This window comes from Oreochromis aureus, linkage group 19, assembly GCF_013358895.1.
Source record: "Oreochromis aureus strain Israel breed Guangdong linkage group 19, ZZ_aureus, whole genome shotgun sequence".
NCBI lineage: Eukaryota > Metazoa > Chordata > Actinopteri > Cichliformes > Cichlidae > Oreochromis > Oreochromis aureus.
In genome coordinates this window covers 1713182-1737693 of record NC_052960.1, presented here as the reverse complement: position 1 = coordinate 1737693, position 24512 = coordinate 1713182, and the positions used below count along the sequence as shown (strand labels likewise).

Below are 24512 nucleotides of genomic sequence, written 5' to 3'. Positions count from 1 at the left end.
ATTATACTGGTAGTGCTGGAGTTGCTCACAGTTGGAGGCAAGACCCTCGGGGCTATTGGACAGGCGGATGATGTCACGATCTCCTTTCAGGACGAAGATCTCGTTGTCACAGCAGGAGACAGACACAATGTCTCCGCTGCTCTCCAAAGCTCCAATGATCACCTTAAGAACACAGATCAGCTAGAAATTTAAACAACATTCAAAGGCCCCTCTTCTGTGGAACCAGCTTCCAGTTTGGATTCGGGAGACAGACACTATCTCTACTTTCAAGATTAGGCTTCAAACTTTCCTTTTTGCTAAAGCATATAGTTAGGGCTGGACCAGGTGACCCTGAATCCTCCCTTAGTTATGCTGCAATAACCGTAGGCTGCCGGGGATTCCCATGATGCATTGAGTTTTTCCTTTCCAGTCACCTTTCTCACTCACTATGTGTTAATAGACCTCTCTGCATCGAATCATATCTGTTATTAAGCTCTGTCTCTCTTCCACAGCATGTCTTTATCCTGTTTTCCTTCTTTCACCCCAACCGGTCGCAGCAGATGGCCGCCCCTCCCTGAGCCTGGTTCTGCCGGAGATTTCTTCCTGTTAAAAGGGAGTTTTTCCTTCCCACTGTTGCCAAAGTGCTTGCTCATAGGGGGTCATATGATTGTTGGGTTTTTCTCTGTATTTATTATTGTGCGATCTACTGTACAATATAAAGCGCCTTGAGGTGACTTTTGTTGTGATTTGGCGCTATATAAATAAAATTGAATTGAAATTGAACAGAACGCTCAGAAGATTCAGATTTATGCAAAATTAATCCAAAACACAAATCAGTTCAGAAATATGGGAAATGTTATTAAGATGCTACTTTTTAAGATGGGTGTTGTCTAAGGAGCTTGGAAAGAAAAGCATCTGGACTTCTTTCTCTCTTGCTCTTGACGAAGGCAGTCGCACTTTTTTTCCTCCTCCTCTCCCTTAGCTTCCCTGCTTAGCCTCTTGTGTCCTTGTCTAGTCTCGTGTTTTTTATATTACTTTTCCCTGGAACACTCTCTCGCAGTCTGTTCTCTAAAACCTAAAAGAGGAATTATGGATTTGATCAACTGGTCTCTGAATGCAATTGACACCCCTTCAACGAGAAGTCTGGGCTTGGGTGAGCCTGAGTGCTGAAGATATCTACCTATTCGGAACCATGATAACAAAGTTCTTGCTGATCGGAGCTGGCTTGGCCCTGGCTTATCGAAGAATTAAGGAAGCGGAACCGGCTGTTCAAACCCCCACAAGGCTGCCCGCTGGGATTGAAACGATGGGACGAGGCGTGAGTTTTCAAAATGGGCTCATTGAGTGCAGCACGGATAAGATCTTGGAGAACTGCACGGCTGCCGTGAATACTCAGAACAAGACCTCTGAGTACAAACTGGATTACATCTGGAGGGGCTCGCTCGGAATAACACCTCTGAGCGCAAACTGGATCACATCTTGGGAAGCGTACTGCGGTCGTGAGTTCTCAGAACCTGCTCTTTGAGCACAAGAATGACAACATCACAGAACGCAAGTTTGATAACATCGTAGAAAGCTCACGGCTCTCCAACAGGAGATTGAGAGACCAGTGTTGGACTGTTAGAACAGCTTTGAAATTCATATGAGTTGTTCGCACTAAAGTTAAAACCACCATTACTTCATGCGGAGACCCCCTTGGGTGTGGGTCATGTAGAAATGTTTAGCTTATTTTAGAGTTTAGACATGTAGGAATGTTTAGTTTGCTTTAGAGTTTAGAAATGTGTTAAGATAGAATGTAGAATTATGGTAGAGACACTGACACTGCCCTGGATATAAATAAAGGCCTGACTGTGTCATGAACTTAGGAGTAGATCTTAGGAGACCCTCCCCAGTTGAACTGTGAAAGTAAGACAAAGAGGAGTTAATGCTGAGTGGAAATTCCCCAGAGGATACCTGTGTGGGGGTCTCAACATTTGTAACTTGATAACTGTGGTCTGGAAGGGAGATGTTTTTTATGGCCCCTAGGAAGAGACACACACCCACAGTGTTTTAACTGTTACACTCACACATCCACATGCACACTCACTCACGTGCACTCACATAGACACGCGGGTACGCGCACACACAGGCACTCACGTGCTCGTGCATACACACACAGACATACGGAGTTTCCAGCACACCATGGGGGATTTATGATGGGGTTGCCTCTATAAAGCTGCCTGGAACTAACAAAGGGGTGAAGATTGTTTCAGAGGGACACCGGCCTCGTCTTCCCTTCTAGAAGTGCATGCTTAAATGAAGATGAATAAAGATGAATAAAGATTTTGTAAAAATAACTACTGAGTTCCGGTGCCGTTTTCTGGATCCCTCGACGAATAAAGAACTGGGGTAAAAACTGATTTCGTAACAGTCACAATCAGCCAGGGTTTCGGATGAGCTCATTGTGAAACCTGGCCCCACCCTATCATGTGATTTCCTGAGGTCAGATGGCCCAGGATGTGAGTGGGCGTTAAGGCGTCTGGGAAGGATCTCAAAACTGGATTATAGATGGCAGACAGTTGGTATCGTAAACCACCGTCTCTGTTCAAAGATGGTCGCTCACAGTGGACATAGATGGCTTTTTTCACTCCTCTTTCAAACCATCTGTCCTCTCTGTTCAAAATGTGAACACTGGCATCCTCGAAAGAGTGACCTTTGACCTTTATATGCAGATGGACTGCTGAGTCTTGTCCCGTGGAGGTGGCTCTTCTATGTTGTGCCATGCATTTGTGAAGTGGCTGTTTGGTCTCTCCAATGTAGAGGTCTGGGCATTCCTCGCTACACTGTACAGCATACACCACATTGTTCAGTTTGTGTTTTGGAGTTTTGTCTTTGTGATGAACCAGTTTCTGTCTGAGTGTGTTGCTGGGATGTCGTGCTTGGAGAAGATGCTCCTGAGTTTTTCCGATACACTGGCTACAATGTTGTTGTGTTTGTCTTTCTTATCCTCCCTCGCTGGTGTCTGATCTTCTTTTCTGTGCCTCTTTGCTGACTTTATGAACGCCCAGTTAGGATAACCACATGTTTTCAGTGCTTCCTTTACATGTGTGTGTTCCTTCTTTTTCCCTTCAGGCTTAGAGGGAACATGTTCTGCCCGGTGGTGTAGGGTCCTAATTACTCCAAGTTTGTGTTCCAGAGGGTGATGGGAGTCAAAGAGGAGGTACTGGTCCGTGTGTGTGGGCTTCCGGTAAACTTCAATGTTGAGGTTGCCATTCTCTTCAATGTGCACCGCGCAGTCCAGGAAAGGCAAACCGTTATCCTTTGTGTCTTCCTGGTTAACTTGATGTTTTTATCCACAGCGTTAATTTGCACAGTGAAGGATTCCACTTCTTGTGTTTTGATTTTGACCCAGGTGTTGTCTACATATCTGTACCAGTGGCTGGGTACTCTCCCTTTATAAGAGCCAAGAGCCTTTCTTTCCACTTCCTCCATGTAAAGGTTGGCTACAATAGGTGACACGGGGGAGCCCATGGCGCAGCCATGTTTTTGTCTGTAGAAACCCTCGTTGTATTTGAAATATGTAGTGGTAAGTGTGCAAATCTGATCGGGTGTGAAGTTGGTCCTGTCTTCCAAGGAGCTGTCTTCTTGTAGTCGTTTTCTGACAGTCTAGTCTAGTGCATTCCCTCCGTGGTGGGAATGCAAGTGAAGAGAGAGACTACATCAAAGGACACCATGGTTTCATCTGGATCCAGGGTAAGTTTCTGGACCTTGTCGGTGAAGTCGGTGGAGTTCTTGATGTGATGTGGGGTGTTCCCCACGAGAGGTGCAAGGACGGTAGCAAGGTGTTTAGAAATGTTGTAAGTGGCTGAGTTTATGCTACTGACTATGCGTCTGAGTGGGACACCTTCCTTGTGGATCTTAGGAAGTCCGTAAATGCAGGGAATGGCATCCCCTGGGTAAACTCGGTGATATGTAAGGCGGCCAATGATTTTGTCCTTTTCAAGGTCCTGAAGCTTTCTTTTTCTTCAGTTACGTAACAAAGTATGGAGAGAGTTTACGAAAGAGAAGCAAAAAAGAGTCATCAGGTGCTCAAAATAAACCTTACACTCAAACGTTAGAACAGGCTTTTCCCTGCAGCACGCCATGTAACAAATACTCACAAAAAAATGGCGGCCGTTACAACTTATATCTAAAAATATATCGTTTCATGCCGAAATTCACTGAATTTACAGAAAATGCACCATTTTGTGATATACGTCTTATATCGGGATATGAGATTTTGGTCATATCGCACAGCCCTAGTGCTGCATATGGTCATTACATCTTATCTCTGTCACTTTACTTTCCAGTGCAGTCAAAGCCTTTGCAATTTCAATAGTGATATTGATATTATTGAACTTTGTTCCAAAGTCTGACCGCACAGTGCCTTTGTTTGTCCTATCCATGTTAGTATTTGGGCTACTTTGTGGACAAGTAAAACTTTGGCTCTGTGTTACTGCCGAAGGTGTTGACATACCAGTATTGTGTCCTTATTAAGAGATGGAGTTGCTTTGAAAAAAGTACCACGCAGTTTTCAGAACTTGTCTGTTAAGCTGCTATCTATGGAACGCCAGGACTGCCATAATGAATTACTTAAATACACCATTAAATAATTAATTAAATGTGGCAATAATTAATAAAAATGGGAATTAATTAATTAAATACATAGTTATGACACATGTAATTAATTAATTATTGACACATTTAATTAATTATTTCATGATATATTTATTTATTTCATTTTGGCAGTCCTGGCGCCTGGCTCTCATCATGAATTAATTTTATCTGTCAGCCTCACCCATCAAACTCAGGGGCGGGTTAACGCTGATCGACTCAAAACCATTGCTTTGGCCTGGTGGCCATTGTTTTTAGCCCACAACAACCGGCAGAACTGAACTTTGAAAAACCCTGTTTGTGTGTCACCAAATACCGTTTTAATATTTTTTTAGCCGAGAATGTAGCGGTTTAATCTTCATATGTCTGGTCGGTTTGTCAAGATACAGCCTCTTTGCAAAAGTGCTTCGATGATTTCGGAGATGTCTGCCCAGTCTCACGGCAAAGCGTGGGATAGACCCGCTACCTCAAAGCAATCGAGCTGTTGTTACCGCCGACAAAGCGCAGGCCCCGGTACACAGCTGTAATAACCCCGCTGACACTGACTTCTTTTACTGAGGTTATATTTATCGGGTGTTATTTCCTGATGTTCGTATGTGTCCCACGTGTTTCAGTCGCCAATTCTGAATTATAACTAACATTAAAAACATGTTTAAGGAGGAGAGAGAGCAAATAAATTCGATTAACAGCTGATCTTTGGGTTTCTGTTCAGTAATCAGCGTGACCTGCGTATAAACGCATAAAAGAGAAAACGTTGGTGTTTCCGTCATGTAGTAACTGCTGGCTTTAACTGTACAAAGGTTGTTCTACACTATGAAACACATACAGACTTCATGATGTTCGGCTAATATTTTTATTGTGAATATTAATCATGAGGGTGACCTGTACACCACGGAGCAAGATCAGCATCTCTCCACGATATCTTCAGATCTCTGAGTTAACACAGAGTTTCACAGCTGACTATCAAACTGTCATCTACGAATATGTCACGGGTCATATCAATATGATTTTACAGAAAAGCATCCTTAATACTGCCAACTATTCCAGAGACGTGAAAATCTACAGCATAAAGAACACAAAATTATAGCAGTCTAACGCAACACTGTAACAGAGATGAACCGTCAGTTTGTCGCAGATCAAAGTGGAATGAAAGTGATTGGTTGAACAGGTGTTCGTGATCTGTGTTATCTGCATTTTCATCAGTGTAAGAGACTCGGCAGCAGATTAGACTAACACTTATACATTTAATAAATTACCAAATGAATCCACGATCGAACCTGTTCCGACAATTTGAGTTTGTATTCCCTCAGCTGCAGACTCGCTGCTGTTTAAATGTTTGAGAGGAAGATTAGATATAAAGCAAACATCAAACATAGACTCAGTCTGCGGTCACATTTGATATGAGGCCAGCACGGATATTGGCTGTGTCCTGTTTTAAGATCATACATGTAAAATTGTTGTCTGACCTCCGTCGATCCAGCCGCTCAGAGTCCGTGGTTACCATGGTTACTGCATAAGCAGCTATAATGTAAACATTACGCAGCATGGGTGTTTATGTTTTCATTGCAAAAGAACTGTCTGAATGGTTAACTGACGTTAACTTGGATAAATTATAGTTAAGGAGTATCACAGATAACGCCCATGTGAGCTGCTGAAATCAGTAGGCTATTACTGAAATACACGTGCTATATCATAAACTACGATATAAATAGGGAGGTCCTATTAACATGTTTAGTTTTAAAGGACACCTTCCTGCCTTTAGTCTCATTCATGAGCAGTATTAGTTTTCTTCTAACATCCAGAAGTCTGCACGATGTGTTTCATAGTTTGTAACAAACCTTTTACAGTTAAACATAACATGACCGAAAAAAAAAAAAAAAAAAAAAAAAAAAAAAAAAAAAAAAAAAAAAAGAGAGAGAGAGAGAGAGAGAGAGAGAGAGAGAGAGAGAGAACACAAATTATATGTTAAGCTCATTTATTTTTAGTTAAGTAAACTCTAAAATTCTAACATAGCTGGTGCTTAGAATACAGTTAAATAACTATTAAAAACAGATGATATAATATTTCTGTCCAGGTTGCAGTCTTCATCTTGAACATGCTGTTGCAAACTCTGCTCCTCTCGGTGGAAATGCGCCTTCTCTTTCCTCTTTGTATAAAAACATTTTAAAAGTCAGTTTAATCTCAAAATTCACTGTTAAATCCGAAACACACCTGATAAAGAAAAGCGAATAGTTCAGTCTAACACATGTGCCAGTGAACCATTAAACGTCTGTAAAACTCTGCAGTTATGAAACATAACTTTAATTTGAGCCAAACCGATTTGCTCAGTTGTAAATAAAACAGTGAAGTAAACGTGACCCGACAGACAAAACCTGAGTGAATTAAGTCCAGCGTTTAACCACTGAGAGCTAAAACTCAGGTGAGGTTTCAAAGCTGTGTGCAGGTAATTGGACATCAGCTGCCGATAAAGTGGCTTCGCCTATAAAGTCCTCTGTAAGGAAACAAGCTCCAGCAGCTCTGCGCTCGGGAAAAATACTATATTTACTTATGTTGTGCACATAGCTGGACTGGCCATCGGGCATACCGGGCATTTGCCCGGTGGGCCGCTGGCGATTTTTTGTTTTTATGGGCCGATGGATTTTTTTTTTTTTTTTTTTTTTTTTTTTTTTTTTTTTTAGGAAAGGTATATATAATGAAAGGTGTTGGATTGGCCAATTGGTCATGGTCGACTCTGGGCTGGACCAATTACAGCCAAGGAGGCCGGATGCACCCTCCCCCTTGTTTAGCAATCTTATAGACGAACTAAAGAAAATGGAGAACAAAAAAAGGAAAGGAGGTGTTTATGAAAATATCACTAAATCTGCCATTTATTAATTTTAATATTAATTAATGATCATGTCTCACCTCTAGTGTTCTTGGTCTTAATTTAAGGTTTCTACCATGTGTTGTAGATAGCTCAGGAGGTTAACTCGACCAAGCAGTCTTTTTGTTTCTGCTATGTACTGTTTAAAATCCAGAATAGGGAGGATGGTGTAGGTTTAAGTTTATTAGATTGATACATATATACCAACAAGGCAGTGTACATCAAAGCAGTGGTTTTCATGCAAAGGCTTTATGGTTTTTCCTATAGCGATTGACAGATCACGTGACTTTCACGCATTGCATGCCAGGAACTCGTGGCAAAACAAGTACCGCATCAAATGCAAGCATTTGCAGCACCGCAAAATGTTCATTCTCCGTTCCAATACCTTCTTGGTTTTTCTTTGCCGCACAAAAAGGAATGTACAAAACGAAGGAGAATAATGCCGGTCCGTACAAAGACAGACTCGACGAAAAGGCAAAGAAAAGATACGAGGAAAAAATCAAAGGAGTGAAAGGGTCAGACCCTTAGGAGCACACAGAGTGGAAAAAAGACGTCAGCGTGCTGCCCAACTTTCACCACGCTCAGATTTATAATTATACGGTTCTTGGAGTGAGTGCATACACTCAGTAGCGGTTTTAGATACGGGCGACACGGGCGGTTGCCCGGGGCGGCATCACGGGCATCGGCAAAAAAATAAATAAAAAATTGCTCGTACTCATGCTGCCCCGACATCATGCCAGCGCATATTGGGGATGGCATAGGCACCGATCGGTTTTCTATCGCCCATTTGCTGGGAGTAAGGGCGCCCTCCGTTTGTGAGGTGCGCCTGCTGCTTGGGGCACAGGGAGGAGAGGGCGGGGTGGCGGGGGATTCTCTGGCTGACTGGAGCAGCATCTAATAACCAACTCGCAAAATAAAACAAAATAAAAACAAACCAACAACACAAAAACACCAGACATTATGATAAAGACTTATAATTTGCACCGATGTTTTTCTATATTTCCCTCGGGATGAATAAAGCATAATCAATCAATCAATCAATCAATACACGAAAAGTGAGCGCGAGAGCCCTCGGTGCGCCTGCTCGCTGCTGAAGTCAAAGTAAACTTTATTGTCATCTCCGCTACATACAGTCCAGTATATAGAGAGACGAGATGACGAGGCTCCAGTTACAGCAGTGCAAGTAAACGAACAATAAATATTTAAGAGTAAGAAAATAAATATACACTTTAGGACTTGGGGTAAAGGGATCAATAACAATTTAAAATGTATATTTTATATTTTGTTGATTTAAAGTCTCACACACAACCCGTTTTTAAAGTTTAAAAAAGAGAAAAGAAGAGGAGTGTAGCGACTTCCACAGTTGCTAGAGGCCGGGGACTGATCCTGCCTATTTGCCTGATGCGCTGTCAACTTTACGCAATAATGCGAGAGGTGGAATTGCTTGCTTGTTTATTAAAGTGCTTGAAAAGTTTACAGAGCAATGTGATCGGCTCGCGATTCAAACTCTTAAAACATCACAGGCTCTAATGCAACAAGGGGAAACTCGTTGTGCTGCGGTCAACAAAAACTACGGCTACCCACCCTCCTCTCTGTCAAAATCAAACCAGTGAATGACAGACTGACAACGCCCTCTTAATGTCACCGCTAGCACCCACGTGACTCCTGTTACACATCACCATAGCAACCAAACAAATGAAAACCCAGTGATCATTAAAATTCAATTTTTAATTATGGCTCCTACAAGGAGAAACGAGCAAAAGATACAGGTAAGCAGATGTGCCATTGGATAAAGGCAGGTCATGTATCCTAAAACTTTCAGAATACTTTCTTAATTATGTGGGTTACAGCTCCTCCAAGAAGAAATGGTAAAAATAGTTACAGTAACAGACTAAACCCCAAACAATATATTAATATAATAGTAATTAGTCAGTGTCAATTGTTGATTTGTCCTGTTCTCATTGTATGACGAATTATGATGTCTGTTTAGTAGCCGTTTGCATACTATATTTTCTCTGTCTTCATATGTGTGTGTGTGTGTGTGTTTGGGGGGGGGGGCGCCAGAGGGAGTGGTCGCCCAGGGCGCCAAATAGGCTAGGACCGCCACTGCATACACTCATGAAGTTTTTAGTAACTTCAGGTCACTGCAACAAGCCCGGGTACAGTTTACCGACGGATGGGTACAGGACATTGAAATGCACCGTGTAGAACGAAAGACCATCGTACAAACAAAGGTAAGTTTACCAGTCTCACAAATCGTCTTCATAAATACACAATCGTTAACCGTTTATTAATATAACCTTTGAGCTCAACGGTAATTAATTAGTAGTGGAAATAATTTCTGGTAGGCATTACAGAAATGTAGCAGTGACAATAATATTGTATGCTGTAATCGCACTGGACAATTAGTGATACAAAACAACTGTTTTATCCTGTGAATTAAAGTATATGTTTTTGTCAATGTACCGTGGTAATAACAGAAGCCAAAAGCAATGTGTCAGGACAATTCACTATTTATGCACATTAAACAAAGGAGCATAGCGTGACAATTTCTGTTCAGCGCCAGACTTGCTTGTAACCTATATCACCAATTATGTTAAGAAAAATGACGTATTAACTACTACAAAACACTGATCTTTGTGGGAATGCTTGGAGCAGACTAACATGTGAGCTGGAGTGTTCTGAGACGTTATATTTGGTATATCCAGACCATCCGTCGGCTCTTACTTCGGAAACATGGCTTAAAAAATTTCTCTTCAACGACGTAATCCGATAAAAAACCCCGATCTCTTTACCCGTTGGCTTCCCGTGGCTGTCATGTGACCGGCTATTGCAGTTAATAATACAACAGCTTCTTGCCATTTTTTGGGTTTGTTTTTATCCCTGTGTAACTGAGTTCAATTGAAAGCCTGCGTGCGCTAGTACCTCTTGCCACAAGTTCCCAGAATCCTTTGCGGTTTTACCCCTGAATGACGTCACATTTTCAATCTCTATCCTGGTGGGCCGGTCTCTAGGCAAAATGCCCGGGCTGATTTTTTGTCCCAGTCCAGCCCTGGTTGTGCAGAAAAATGCGCTGACATTGCGTTATATCGAGCACCGGCTGCCCAGTTAAACTGTGACTATCACCAGGTAACGTGGGCGTGTTTCTTGAATTAGCAGCAGGTGTTAAACAGCTGACAGGTGAGGAGGACGCATGCAGGTAAACTGAGGGCCTGCTGAGCTGATCGCTGGTGTCCTGAGAAACATGTCATTATGTTACAGAAGCACAGAGACACAAGACCAGGCGGAAAGAGACGATCGTTCGGTGAAAATGCGAATCTGCGAATGCAACATGTGGAACACGGAGAGTGGAATATGTAAACAAACCGGTTGACGTAACCCCCTCGGTGCACTCTGCATGCTGACTGTTAGCAGAGCAGTGAAATCTCTGAAAACATCTGAGCACTTTTGCAAACATGTTCTATGTTGACAACCTGACCAGACATGTGAAGATTACAGCGCGACATTCGCGGCTAAAACACTGTTAAAAGTGTAGTTGGTGACAGAAAACGGGTATTTTAAAACTACACCACCACCATTGCTGCCTGTGATTTGAAACGCATTCTGGGATACCTGGCTGCCTCAAGTCTACAGAAGCAATCGATTATCTAGGATCGACCTGTTTTGACTTACATTGCACGGCAACCAATCAAATGTTAGAGAAGCTGCATGGGCAGCGTTAACCCCGCCCCGTGAGTTTGATGGGTGAGGCTGACAGATAAAATTAATTCATGATGAGAGCCAGGCGCCAGGACTGCCAAAATGAAATAAATAAATATATCATGAAATAATTAATTAAATGTGTCAATAATTAATTAATTAAATGTGTCAATAATTAATTAAAATATGAAATACATAAATAATTAATTAAATGTGTCAATAATTAATTAATTACATGTGTCATAACTATGTATTTAATTAATTAATTCCCATTTTAATTAATTATTGCCACATTTAATTAATTATTTAATGGTGTATTTAAGTAATTCATTATGGCAGTCCTGGCGTTCCATAGCTATCTTGGTCATGTGACGCCCACAATTCCAGAGTACACATTTGACGTGAAGTAAAAGAAGACGGTTTGTAAACCGTGTGGAGCAACCGTCGCCGGTAAAAACACAACACACTTTTATATTTTATTTTTTGGTCAGATTACTTAACCTCTAGTCTACGATAACCTTATGATATTTAGTCAACTGAAAATAGACTAAAACGAAAAAAATTTAGATGCCTAAATTAAGACTGAAACTAAGTCCAAATTTATTGTGAAAATTAACACTGCCTCAAAAACCCTAGCCCCCATACTTTTTCCCATACTGGCTTCTCTTTTACTTGCTCCCTGTTTGGTCCAGAATTTAATTTAAAAGCCTTAATGTCATGAATAATCATGCCCCACGTTATCTTAAAGATCACATCATTAAATCAGAAGTACCTGGTTCAGACAGTCCAGGACATAGATGCTGTACTCATTCCAACTGAGGATCCAGCCCTCTTTCAGGAAACAACGAAGCAGCCCGAGCTGGCGGTCTGCTGGACGGTACCCTCCAATCGGGTCAGGACGAGGAAACAACTCAAACTGAGGTATCTGAGTAAGGCAGGTGTACAGAAAACAGGTCTGTTACTAACACAGGTGTATCAATTTCAGTGTATATGTATAGGTATGTGTTGGTGTTCCCAGTGTACCTGTGAGTTAAAGAGGGGCTTGAGCAGCCGGGTGTCCTCCACCTGTCCTCTGATGTCAGACCTCCACAGTCTAAGTCCAGGTCGAGCAGCAAAAACCTGAAGGTCACTCTGTTTACAGAGAGCAGGTAGGAAACAGGCTCCGAACCGTCCACTGCTGTAACAGCACACAAATTCAACAGTATCAGTACAGGTTAGAGCAGGGCGATATGACCAAAAATATTTATCACGATATATATTTGAAAATTTGCGATAACGATATAACTGACGATATAATTGACACTAGACAAAATACTTTACAACTCTTCAACTTTATTAGTGCAAAAAAAAAAAAAATCAATGTATTTCCACTTAAACAAGCAGCTGTTTTTTATGTACATTAAAGTTATATAAAAAATTAACAGTGCAAATGCAAATCCTCGCTGACAGTTTAACCAAAAGGCATTTCCAGTGGAAATTGGCCGACATATCCTCAGCATAACCATGTATAATATCCACAAAACTTAAAAAGAGGTTATACACACACAATACGGTAATATTATGTTGAAGCACAGTACGTATCACTGCGCGAGGCGCCTGCATACGATAGCCGTAATGCTCCGACAATCCATCAAGCTTGGGGGGTTCGTAGCTTAGCAAAGTCGTACTAAAACATTTGACAGATTTTCGAACGCCTGTCGATCTTCAGAAAAATCAAAGGATTGATTTTAAGTGTGCCGTATTTTCCAAACAACACGGTAATAATGATGGCCCGCTGGCATGCTCTACCAAAAATAGTGTTTTGTTGTGTATCTGACGGACGAAAGCTAAACCAGTTCCACACCACTGAAGTTGCAGCATTTTTACAAACCAATTCTGGTTCATCCGTTTTATTCAACGATCCACTTTCTCCCTTCTCATTCTGCGTCGCTGACATGTGCGTATGTAAATAAAGGCACTGCGCATGCGCGTTTTACCCACATTCTATCGCGATATTTCATTTTCCTATCGTTATCCAAAATTACACCGGTATTACCGTGAACGGTATGATCTAGCCCAGCCCTAGTACAGGTACAAGTGATGCTTCTGTGTACGAGCATCACGAGTGAGCACAGGTACAGATAATATAGACGAGTACCACTAAATCAGTAACTGGTAAAATTTTAGGGTCTTTACCTTACAACAGCGGTCCCAAAACTTTTTTGGGCCACAGACCGGTTTAATGTCAGACAATAGGTGGGGTCTGGGGTTACCTCTTGCGGGGCTTGGTGCCCAGCTGCAGCACTTCCTGTTTCTGTGTGCAGTATAGCAGGGATCTCTGCTGCGTTGATACCAGCAGCACCTGGTGACTATACTCCATCTGAACCACACCTGAGGACTCCTCCAGCAGCAACACAGGCTTACACACCCCCTGCACGGACGCACACACATGGTGTAAGGACCGGTGTATTACAATGGACAGGACGGAGGCAGTGTGGGTATTTACCTGGTCCAGGTCCAGAGAGGTGAACACAACTCGTCCTTTATCGTCACCGGAGAAAAGCTTCATCCCGTTTGTGCTCCACGCCAACGCTGTGACAGAGCCTTTATGGAGGCCGACAACATTGAAACGCCGCAGCTGCACAGAGACAGACAGCTGTGTGTGTGACACGGGTGCACAGAGGCAGAGGGGGTAACTACAGCGTTCGTTGTCAATTGATCTTCTTACCTGTTTGTTGCGACCAGGAAGCGGAGATACCAGCTGAAAGACTGCAACCCGTCCTGAAGAGGTTCCTACAGCAACCAGGTCATCAAAGCAGCTGAGCAGCTTCACAGCTGTGATTGCATCATACTTCCCCTGTTACACACACACACACACACACACACAGGTCAAAAGCAGTCTCCTGTCTCTCGGTCTTCCAGGTGTGAACTTGTTACCTGTCCTGTCTGTGGTGAACAAACATCTCACCATGCACTGCAACATGTTTTATGATCATGTGATCTGTCTCGGTGCGTCTCAGTCCTGTTCAAACCTTTTCAAGCTATCACAGGTGGCTCCAGGTGAGTCTGAGGTTGAACCAAATGTAACCTGTAACACCTGAACCTGAATGCATCACTGATCACATGACTGCAGGAGATGATTGTCACCTGTCTGTTCACACCTGCATCAGTGTAAACATGAGTTAATGAAAGTCTGAGCGCATCATGCAGATGCAAAGGTACCCGTTTAAAGAATCTAAATATAATTTCTGTCTTTATTTAACCTGCCAGCTATCTGACATCACCTGTGTGCCATTGCCTGTCTGACACAAGTCCCCATAAACTTCTCCAACACTTAGTATCTAAGTATTGTAGGAAAAGACCTCTCACCTCTAAGCTGTATTTGTTCAGGTGTGCGAGCCGGCGGCAGTACAGGTAGAGCATACCAATGCTGCTGCCCACAGCCAGGAAGTCACTGCTACTGTCCAAAGCTGTCAGGTAAACCAGGACTGACCTGAAGCCCCGCTGCACCTGCAAGGAAACAGGGGACCCCTCAGCTTCATCTCTGACACCATCATCATCATCCACACCTCGACAGGTACATACCTTGGCTGGGATGGCATTCAGCAGGTAGTAGAGTGGGCAGAACTCCCTCAGGACAGACTGTGGGGCCAGCTGAGCAGCCATGTTACTGCCGAGGTGAACTCAGCTGATCCTAGCAAAAAACAACAACACAGAAATACACCTGAGGACAGGTGAAAAACCTGCTCATCACCTGCAGGAGCCTGAACCAAAGAGTTCAGTGAATATCTGTTTAGAACCTTCCGGCTGTCCTGGGAACGCCAGGAAGTCTCTCACTACCATCAGGGTTTTAATCTTTAACCCTTCCTTCACCAGTCTGCGAGGGCGGCGCCCTGAAGCACGTGAACGCCTGAGATTTACAGATAGTACGGCAGCTCAGTGGATCAAACAGACACCGAATTAAAAAAAACGCTAGCCAAGCTCAAACGGTGCTGCTGAACACTGATCTAATTTTCGCTGAGGCGGATTCACAGCAAAATCTCCGTTTGTTAAGTGGAGTTCGGCGTGGACGCCATGAAGGTCCCTATTCCTGATCAATTATCAATGAGCCTTTACGCCAAAAACATGTTTGCGGTTCGACATCTGGCAGCTACACGCCGCGCAGACGCAATATAAAGGAGCCAGCGACGTCATTCTACTTTTCATTAAAATAACAATAAAGGTGAATCTGCAGTTTGAAAGCGACCAGCCTGAACAAACGTTGAAATTTAACCGGATTTAAAGCCGGTTCGGTGGAGCAGACTTGGGCCAAATAAAGCAGAACCGTTTGCTGGATGTTATGGAAAGTCTTGGTTTCCCTTAATCTTCTGTTCTTGTGTTCCAAACTCAGCGGATCTTAAAAATGGCCGTTTACTGAACGGAGTTTGGTTTGACGCTGCAAACGGCTGATGTTAGCTTGGTAAGCTTCTGTGGAAGGTGACAACTGAGAATAAATATCCCCAAAACGAAGTGAACAAACAAACAAATAATTAAATAAACAAAAACAAACAAACAGTCACCGCGTTGTTTACACATAAGTGTCCGGGCTAGCATCAGTGTCGAACGCTGTTAGCACGCTGGCTAACACCGGCAGCGTGAAGGAGATCGTGACATCTCACCGAAAGCTCCCCGCGAACGAGGCCGCGCAGATGTTGATCCAGGTGTTTTTGTTGCAGCTGGGTGTTGGGGATCGGACAGGTGACATCGCCCTACGTGACTGCTTCCACGGAGGCCGTCCGCAAACTGCGCCACCTGCTGGTCACAAGCAGCAAGATATTGCGGCTACGCTCAGCTTCCGGTTTTTATTTTTATTTTAGGTGTTTGTTTGTTTATTCTGCGTAAAAGTAAAACTCTACCGATGAAACTCCATCTCCCGCCTTATAATTAATAAATAAACATAAACATTCAGAACTTAATGACCGGAAACGGAAACTCGACGACAGCTGACTGGAAAACAAGGAAACTGGATCCGATTTACAAATATTTTTAACTGGAACAGACGAGTAAAGCTGGTGAAAAATGAATGACTGAATTAATTTAACTTGATTTTGTGTGTGTGTGTGTGTGTGTTTTCTGGAGATACATTTATAAAAGTAAATCAATATAAAGATGAAATTAGAGAAATATCCGGTATACAAAACTCTCTAATCAATCATAATGTGTTAATTTGCTCACAAACAGCCTTTCGTCAAAATGTCTTTATTTTAAAACGCTTAGGGTATGTTTAATGTAAATGCGATTTTATTTTTTATTAATCTTCAGTGAAATAAACCCGGCTGTGATTTTACACACTTTAAAGTGATTTAAAACTTTTCTAAAGATGACCCACGCCGGATCTTTTCACGGTGAAACACTGGATCCGCTCCGGGTAATGCGCGCTCCCGCTCCTACTCGGGCTAAGCTAGGCTAGTTCAAATCTCCCCCCGCTAACCGTCAGCGCTCCCGGTATCACTGCTCCCATTAATGTCGTCCTTCATCCCCGCGGAGCGTTTCCTCTTCGTGTACACACAGCGTCCATAAATCAGTATTTATTCGGTGTAATCGATCGATCGATCCGGTTGGTTTGATCCCCCGAGTGTCTGCACTGACTCAAACCTCACAGCCAAAATGGCGGACAGCGAGGGTGACAGAACAATAACAGCCCCGGAGTCGTCGGGGGCCGCGGATCAGCCCCCCGCCGCCCTGAGCGCCCAGCCTGGGGACTGCTCACCAGCAACCCCCGCTGCTCACAGCAGCAAGCCCGGGGAGAACGTAGCGGCGGCCGGCAACCAGAGCGGCAATCTGAAGCCCGTGTCTGGCGCGGAGGGCGACCAGCCGGGCCACAGTGTACCGGTGGGGTCCGGGGCTCAGCTGGCGGAGCTACTGCCGAGCCAGCCGGAGGAGCAGAGCATCCTGGTGGCCACGGAGTTCACTGACCTGGCCAACACCACCATCCTGTACGTGCAGCCAGACGGCAGCCTGGTGGAGAGCTCCGGGCTGACGGCAGAGGAGCAGCAGGCGCTGCTGGAGCAGCTCACCAAGCAGCAGGTGGTCCAGGTTTCCGACACCGAGGCGGCTCAGCTGCTTCAGCAGGGCCAGTTGATCAAACCGGCTCACAGCGCAGCTCTGGATCCGAGTCAGCTGCAGCAGGTCATCAACCAGGTCACCAAGTCCCAGCAGCAGCAGGTCCAGGTCCAGGTGTCACAGCAGCAGGTCCCCCAGCGGAACCTGAAGACCCCGAACAACGCCTCCCAGCAGCTGAAGAGCGTGGCCCAGCAGGTGGCCATGCAGACGGGAAGCTCGATCCCCTTGGTCCAGAAAAAGGTGGGTCACATAATAATAAAAATAATGATAATACTACATTTTATTTGAAAGCGCCTTTCAGAGCACTCAAGGACACTGTACACAGCAGAATAATAAAAGCAAGCAATTTACACAATCATAAGAGCATAAGACAAAAAAAAATTGAAATAGAGTGTTATGTGGGTTGAGCTATTTTGAACAAGGGAGAGAGAATGAAGTGATATTTCTTATATCAGGAGGAAGGGAATTCCAAAGTCGAGGAGCAGAGCAGCTGAAAGCCCTGCTCCCCATGGTGGCAAGACAGGGAGAGGGGACAGAGAGAGAGAAGAAGAAGAAGATCTAAGACACCGAGATGGAATGGTGATCTGAACCAAATCAGAGAGAGGGAGAGATGTTGAATAGCCTTAAATGTGTGCAGAAGTATTTTGAAATTGATGCGATATTTGACCGGGAGCCAATGAAGCTGCTGCAGGACAGAAGTGATGTGGTGGATAGAAGGGATCCCGATGATAATACGGGCAGCAGAGTTCTGGACACATTGGAGCTTGTGGATGGATTTTTGAGTAAAACCAAAAAGAAGTGAATTGCAGTAATCAATCTGAGAAGTAACAAGGCTGTGAACAAGAATGGGTGTGGCATGTGGGGAGAGAAAAGGACGGAGACTATTAATGTTGCGCAATTGAAAATATGCAGACTGAGTGACATTATTGATGTGTGAATGAAAAGACAGAGTACTGTCGAGGATGACACCCAAACTTTTCACAGAGGAAGAAACGGAGACCGGCGAGTTTTATTTTTTGATTGAGTATTGATTGTAATAGAGAAACTGTTATTTCTGGATAATGTTGATTTAGAGCCGACCAAGAGAAGCTCGGATTTGTTACTGTTGAGTTTAAGAAAATTAGAAGAGAACCATGAATTTAGTTCGGCTAAACAGAGGGTGAGGGAGGATGGGGGAAGAGCAGAATCAGGATTAAACCAGAAAACCAGACTGGAAATATTCATACAGATTATTGTTAGTTAAGTGTGAGTGGAGTTGTGTGGCAACTATCTTCTTGAGAATTTTTGAGAGGAATGGTAGATTGGAAATAGGACAAAAATTGTCAAAATTATTGAGGTCTAGACCTGTTTTTTTGTTGTTGTTGTTGTTTTCAATATTGGGGTGATGGCAGCAACTTTGAAGGAAACAGGAACAGTTCCAGTGGTAAGTGAAGAGCAGATGATAGCAGATACAGTGATGTCAATAAGTATTTGATCACCCTGTGATTTTGCAAGTTCTCTTACTTAGAAATCATGGAGGGGTCTACAATTTTCAGCATAGGTGCATTTCCACTGTGAGAGACAGAATCTGAAAAGAAAAATCCAGAAATCACTTGTCTTGCTGACAAGGAGAAGGTTTTGAATTACATATGAGATCTGAAATATCAGTGACAGAGGGAAGTTGGAAAGCAGAAAGCAGTGTGATGGGAGTGGAATTGCAAAGGAAGAGCTACATGGAGGAAGATCCATGCTGAGAAAATCCAACTCAGTTGGGGCCTGGACAGGTGATGCAGGTGAGACGTGACAGCAGGAGCTCGTAGTGGGCTGCCGTCTCCATGTTTCTGAACATATTACCAGCTGTTTACTTAACCACACGGTTAGTTTTTCAACTTCAGGTTCAGAAACATAAAAAATGGGTTTGATTGTGAATTTTCATGGAGAACTTCAATCTTTTCACATTTGGAGCCTTTAGAACTTTTAATTGCGTCACACTGACATAAGAACTCATCAGTCCATTTTCATTATCCGTACACTCTTCAGGAATCCTTAAACCAACTTCTTCATCGACTAGGTTTATGATCTTAATGTTGCCATGGTAACAAATCTCTGAATAATCACACTTATCATGTGTTTTGATCTACTTTCTGTGTGTCTGTCCTTTCAGTCGGAGCCCGTTAGGATCCAGATCCAGGTGCCTTCCAAACAGGAAGTGAAGCCTAGCTCCGCCACCCAGCAGAAGGCGGTCACTCAGCCGCAAGTGAAGCTGTCAGCCAATGGCAGCGTGAGCAGCACTCAGATTATCCACATCCAGCCCGTGGTTGGTCAGGAGGGTCAGCAGTTCTTCCTGCAGCAGAATCCTGGAGACCCGCCCATCCAGCTGCTGCTACAGAGCCCCGCCCCCGTGGTTGGCTCACTGCTACCATTGGTCCACAAGCTAACAGGCCAGACGGCATCAGTTGCCTCCAGCGCAGCTCAGAAACCCACGGCAACACCAATCAGAGTGTCCATGGCACCCACTGTTAAGACCCCAATCCCTTCAATAATTAAGACTCCACCCACTACTGCGGCTAAAACTGTTAACTTTCCATTAATTAAAACACCTGCTAACGGCACGATGGCTGCTGCCCGTAAAAGTCCCATTAAACCACCTGTCACAGTCACGGCAGTCCCAGTACAGACCGCCGCGCCTGCTGCACAACCTGTCACGGTGGCCACGCCCTCTGCAGCCCCACCCCCTCCCACTAAGGACAGAAGTGAGCAAAAAGAGAAGGAGAAGAAGGCAAAGAAGAGGGAGAAAAAAGCAATGAAGGTCCAAACCCGGTCCGGGCGGGTCTCCAGACCACCGAAGTACAAAGCCAAAGACTACAAGTTCATAAAGACAGAGGACCTTGCCGAAAGTCACCAGTCCGACTCAGACGACTACTCTGACATGAGCGTGGAGGAGGAGGATGGCGAGGGCACCAGGAAGGATGGCGCCACGCCCGGCAGCTCCCTCACCTACAGCCACAAGTCTCGGTCCCACCGCTGCCAGACCTGCGACAAGGCCTACATCGGTGCTGGCGGCCTAAACCGCCACTACAAACTGAACCCGACCCACGGGGAGCCAGAGCCACCCGGCGACCCACCAGGGAACACACCGCACCCCCTTCCAGACAACAGCCAATCAGAGGAAACGGCAACAGCCATCAATGAGGAGGAGGAGGAGAAAAATAAGGATGACAAACCTGCTGCCACGGCAACAAATAAAGTGAGAAATCATCCACCAATCACAGCAGAGATCTGTGTCATCCTACAGTTTATTTTCTTATTGTCTGTGTACAGTTAATAAGCTGTTAACTAACCAGCTAATTATGGCTGGTTAGCCCTTCCTGCAGCTCAAACACTCAGGATAATAACAGCTGTCGACAGTAAGCTTCAGGTGACTGTTGTCCGTCTGCAGGTGGAGGGGGGTCCAGCAGCAGCTGTAGGACTCAGAGGCCTCCATCATCGGGGCCCCGGCCGTCCCCGAGGACGAGGGCGAGGCAGGGGTCGGGGACGAGGGCGGGGACGGTCACTGGGACCGCCTCCTAAGGTGAGATTACTCATGGAGTATGAAAATGATGAACGGCTGCAAGTGAGAGTTCATGTTACAGCTAGCCGGTCGTCATCGTTCCCAGACTTTGAAAGCGCCATCGCTGTTCTGTTGTAGTTGAAGGACTTCAGGTTTTCAGCTCTTTGTTATTGTTCCGGGAGAGAAATTTGCTCCCTGCAACATTACAGTCGGGCTCAATGTCTCATTGGAGAGCACACAGGTGACACTGAGAAGCAAAAGCTTCTTCCTCTTTGAGTGAAGAACAAAACTCCAGCTGTGATTCAGTTCATTTTTGCTCCTGGCATAAACACCTGCTGCTTTGTAACCCGCTTCAGTTCACTCACTTCACCCTGCGTGTGCTTCAGAGGTCCCCGTCAGAGAGTGCACTGCTGCCTGCTCCTATGTCACTTCACCTGGTGATCCAGGTGTGCTTTTTCCTGATTCAAACTAAAAAGTCTACTTTCATCTTTCAGAAAACTCACATTTCTCAGAAACATGGGCTCTGACACATTTACAGTGAAGCTGCGTTCATGCACACACAGACGCACTTAAATTAAAAAAGGATAAATGTCGCCTTCAAAATAAAAGCAACAAAGTAGTATTGTCCTACAAAATGGCAAAACACAGTAATCATTCCGTGTACGGTGTCTGTGATGGGACAAACAGCGCAATATGCGACCTCACGCGCTGTGGGGGATGCTTTGCTGTAAATAGACCTTTGTTCAACTGTTATTAGACCTTTTACTACATCTGTCACTTGTCCAGGTGAGCTCACCTGTACAGTAGTTTGCACAGAAACCTCGTCCTGCTTTGTTCGCACTCAGGTGAATCTGATTTCTCATTTTTCGCAGGTGACTGTGGGCCTCGTGAGTAGGAGAGGTCGTCGTGGTCGACCTCCGAAGTTGGGTGTTACCATGGTAACAGCAGAGCAGCAGGTAGAGAGAAGACGAGAGCGTCTAGAGGAGGTAAGGTGGAGGAAGCAGCTCCTTTCAGAGTAAAGGTGTTTAGAAATATTGATTAATCTGTAGTCACCTGACGTGCTGACACCTGAGTGTCCTATCACGTCGCTCACAGGTGGTGGAGCAGTGCAAGGATGAGGAGCTGATGGACATCGTTCTTCCTCGTCTGACCAAAGTGATGAGTCTGTGGGAGCTAATGCTGGCAAAGGTACGCACACACGAAGGAGGAACCTTTATCCACACCTGCCGGGATCTGTGACAACATCAGGGGCTCAGAATCAGAATACTTTAATAATGCCAGAGCAAATTATGTGAGCACAAGACAGTGGAGCATGTTATTACAAACAGCTGTAATAAATAAATATCCTGATAGTTTAAACCGAGCTGCCCTCTCATCACACTGATTCTTATTTTCTCTGTAAACGATGTGCAGCTATTGCAGTGTATCATGTGCCCTGGCTGTTCCAGGTGGAGCGTGGCGGTCCGGGTCGAACTCATTTCCCAGACATTTACCGTGAGTTCGAGTCCCTGCAGGCTCAGGTGAGGCAGGCTGCCCAGGATTACATCAGCAGCCCGCAGGCTGGAGCCACACCCCTGGAAATCAGGAACATCGAGGTGAGGCCCATGCTGACATCAGAACGCCTGTTACAAGTGGACTGCGGCGTACAGGTGACCCAGACCGTGCTGTGTTTCAGGTGGCCAGGTCTCTAGGGATCCTGGATGAGGTGAACAGGATGAAGGTGGTTCCTGGAGCGTCTCCTGGCTCCAGTTCAACAAATAAGAACGTGCGATACATGGAGGTAAACTCAAACCTGCATCCAAGTGGTTATAACAAGATAAGCCTACGTCCCCGCAGGGTCAGGCGGTCAGTCTAAGCAGCCAATCACAGTTTTAGAGTCGTAGCTGACAATGAGGTCGACCACAGCTTCTCACTGAGGTTTACCTTAAGGTTAGAGGTACGGTTCTGATCCGCATCAGTCTCCTTCCCAGAACTCTAAGATGCTGCCGCCATCCAAGAGGTTCAAAATGGAGAACAGCGTCCCCGTGCATCACAATGGCCTCGAGACGCCAAAAACAGGTATGGCTGGAACGTCCTAATCTACAGGCAATACACCTAAATTGCAGGTAAAACATCTGTCTGTGCGTTCTTAATCTCTCCACATGTTGTCCGTCCAGGTGGGACAGCGGTGCCCTCTGTGACCCCTCTGAAGTCCTGCTCGGTCTCTGTCGCTCCTCTCATGATTCCAGAGGGAACCAGACTGCTGACAGTCTCTGCTGACTCCTCCTTCAGGTGAGTTGTCTCCACCTCCTGTTTGCTGAGTACGTGTGCGTGGTAGCCACACCCTCAGGTGATGATGTGAGCACAGGTGACCTGTGAGGTCAGGGTTTCCGTAACGTGGCGAATGCATTTTTACTCGGCCGTTTCTAGAAAATCGAGTTCAGGTGAGGTCACTTCTGTAAAGTGCTCCTGTCTCACTGCACTGCAATGTGTTTCTCACAGCTCCTCACAGGCCCCGCCCCCCGACACCCCTATGGAAGTGACCCCAGGTGAGGACCATGACGTCCACCAGGAACAGGCGCCAAGCTCTACAGACATCGGACCCCAGGTGACGGAGCTGGAGAAAGCTCTGGGTTCAGGTCCCAGTGACCCCACGGACCCAAAGTCATCTGAGCCCGCCCCTACACCCGGATCTGTCATCCAGCCCGAATCCAGCCTGATCCAGACTCTAAGCCCCTCCCACCCTGAGTCAGGCCCCTCGGAGGCCAAAGAGGTGCGGGAGGGCGAGGAGATCTACATCCAGACGGAGGGGCTGACGGTGCAGCTGGCAGAACCGGGCTCAGATGGGATCGTGATCGTTAACGGGCCAGATGGAACCACCATGCACATCCAGACCCCGGAGGGCGTGCCGCTGGAGGCGGTCCAGGCCCTGCTGGGCATTGAGGCGTACGACGGAGCCAAAGCCCCCCAGTAAACACCTGGACCGGAACCAGCACCTGGTCTGTACCACGCTGACTTTTAAGGTGGAGTGAGGCAGTGCTGCGGACAGACGTACCTGACACCATCCTGCACTTTCGGCGCCCCCATCAGGTTTCTGCTGGACTTTACAGCTGTAGTAAACACTGCCGCCTGCAGGGGGTGCCTGCTCTGACTCCGCCCTGCTGAGGACAACAGGACGAACAATTCCGTTAACCTGACCCCAGACCGTACCTGGAAACTTAGGTCCGGTCGCCATTTCTGGTTCAGACTGAAGCTCCTGTTGATGATGTTCGCCGTGACTTCGGCGCTGCGTTCAGAAACCAGAGGGATGGCGTCATGGCGACAGGTGGTTTCACCTTCATCCAGGTGCAGTAGCGTGTTCTGCAGACTCTGGGCTCTGTACAGTGCATCCGATTGGCTCATTTAGTTCCACCTGTGATGATGTCATCAGCAGCCACCCTGGTTTCCTGCACTCTGATTGGCTGTGAATGTGTAAACTTTGTGTTTGGACTTGTTGACCGTGAAGTGATCCATTGGATGTTCATATGTAGATAAAGTTTAAAAAGTTGCACTATTTTATTACTTTTTATAAAATTCACACAACACGTTCTCCAAACGGGATGAGAACATTCGGAGAACCGATGCGAGCACGGAGGGAAAAAACTTTGTCCTGTTCGAGTGTTTCCTGTTCCTCCCAATAAACTAAGCTGAACTCCACCCGCCTCAGAGCGTCTGTGTTCTCGCACACACACCTGTCAACCCTCTAACCAG

The 24512-nt window shown here is 45.3% G+C and overlaps 2 protein-coding genes across 3 annotated transcripts in view; one reads left to right on the top strand and one right to left on the bottom strand.

The window, feature by feature from the left end:
• Positions 1-15938, bottom strand: part of tecpr2 (tectonin beta-propeller repeat containing 2) — a 29468-nt gene extending 13530 nt beyond the window's left edge. Inside the window, exons 1-9 of one of the 2 annotated variants that reach the window (XM_031749942.2) lie at positions 15811-15938; positions 14738-14846; positions 14522-14662; positions 13881-14009; positions 13659-13790; positions 13426-13583; positions 12197-12350; positions 11946-12098; positions 30-162 (exon numbers count right to left, since the gene is read on the bottom strand). In XM_031749942.2, coding sequence (XP_031605802.1) covers positions 30-162; positions 11946-12098; positions 12197-12350; positions 13426-13583; positions 13659-13790; positions 13881-14009; positions 14522-14662; positions 14738-14818 — 1081 coding nt within the window. In that variant the 5' untranslated portion in view covers positions 14819-14846; positions 15811-15938. The other variant, XM_039603316.1, reaches the window with a different exon arrangement.
• Positions 15939-16172: 234 nt separating this feature from the next.
• Positions 16173-24458, top strand: znf839 (zinc finger protein 839). The gene is made up of 10 exons (XM_031749941.2): positions 16173-17494; positions 19398-20480; positions 20673-20804; positions 21656-21769; positions 21879-21971; positions 22232-22378; positions 22459-22563; positions 22754-22841; positions 22940-23054; positions 23265-24458. Exons 1-10 carry the CDS (start codon positions 16799-16801, stop codon positions 23734-23736), a joined length of 3045 nt encoding a protein of 1014 aa, XP_031605801.1. The 5' UTR covers positions 16173-16798; the 3' UTR covers positions 23737-24458.
• Positions 24459-24512: the final 54 nt, after the last annotated feature.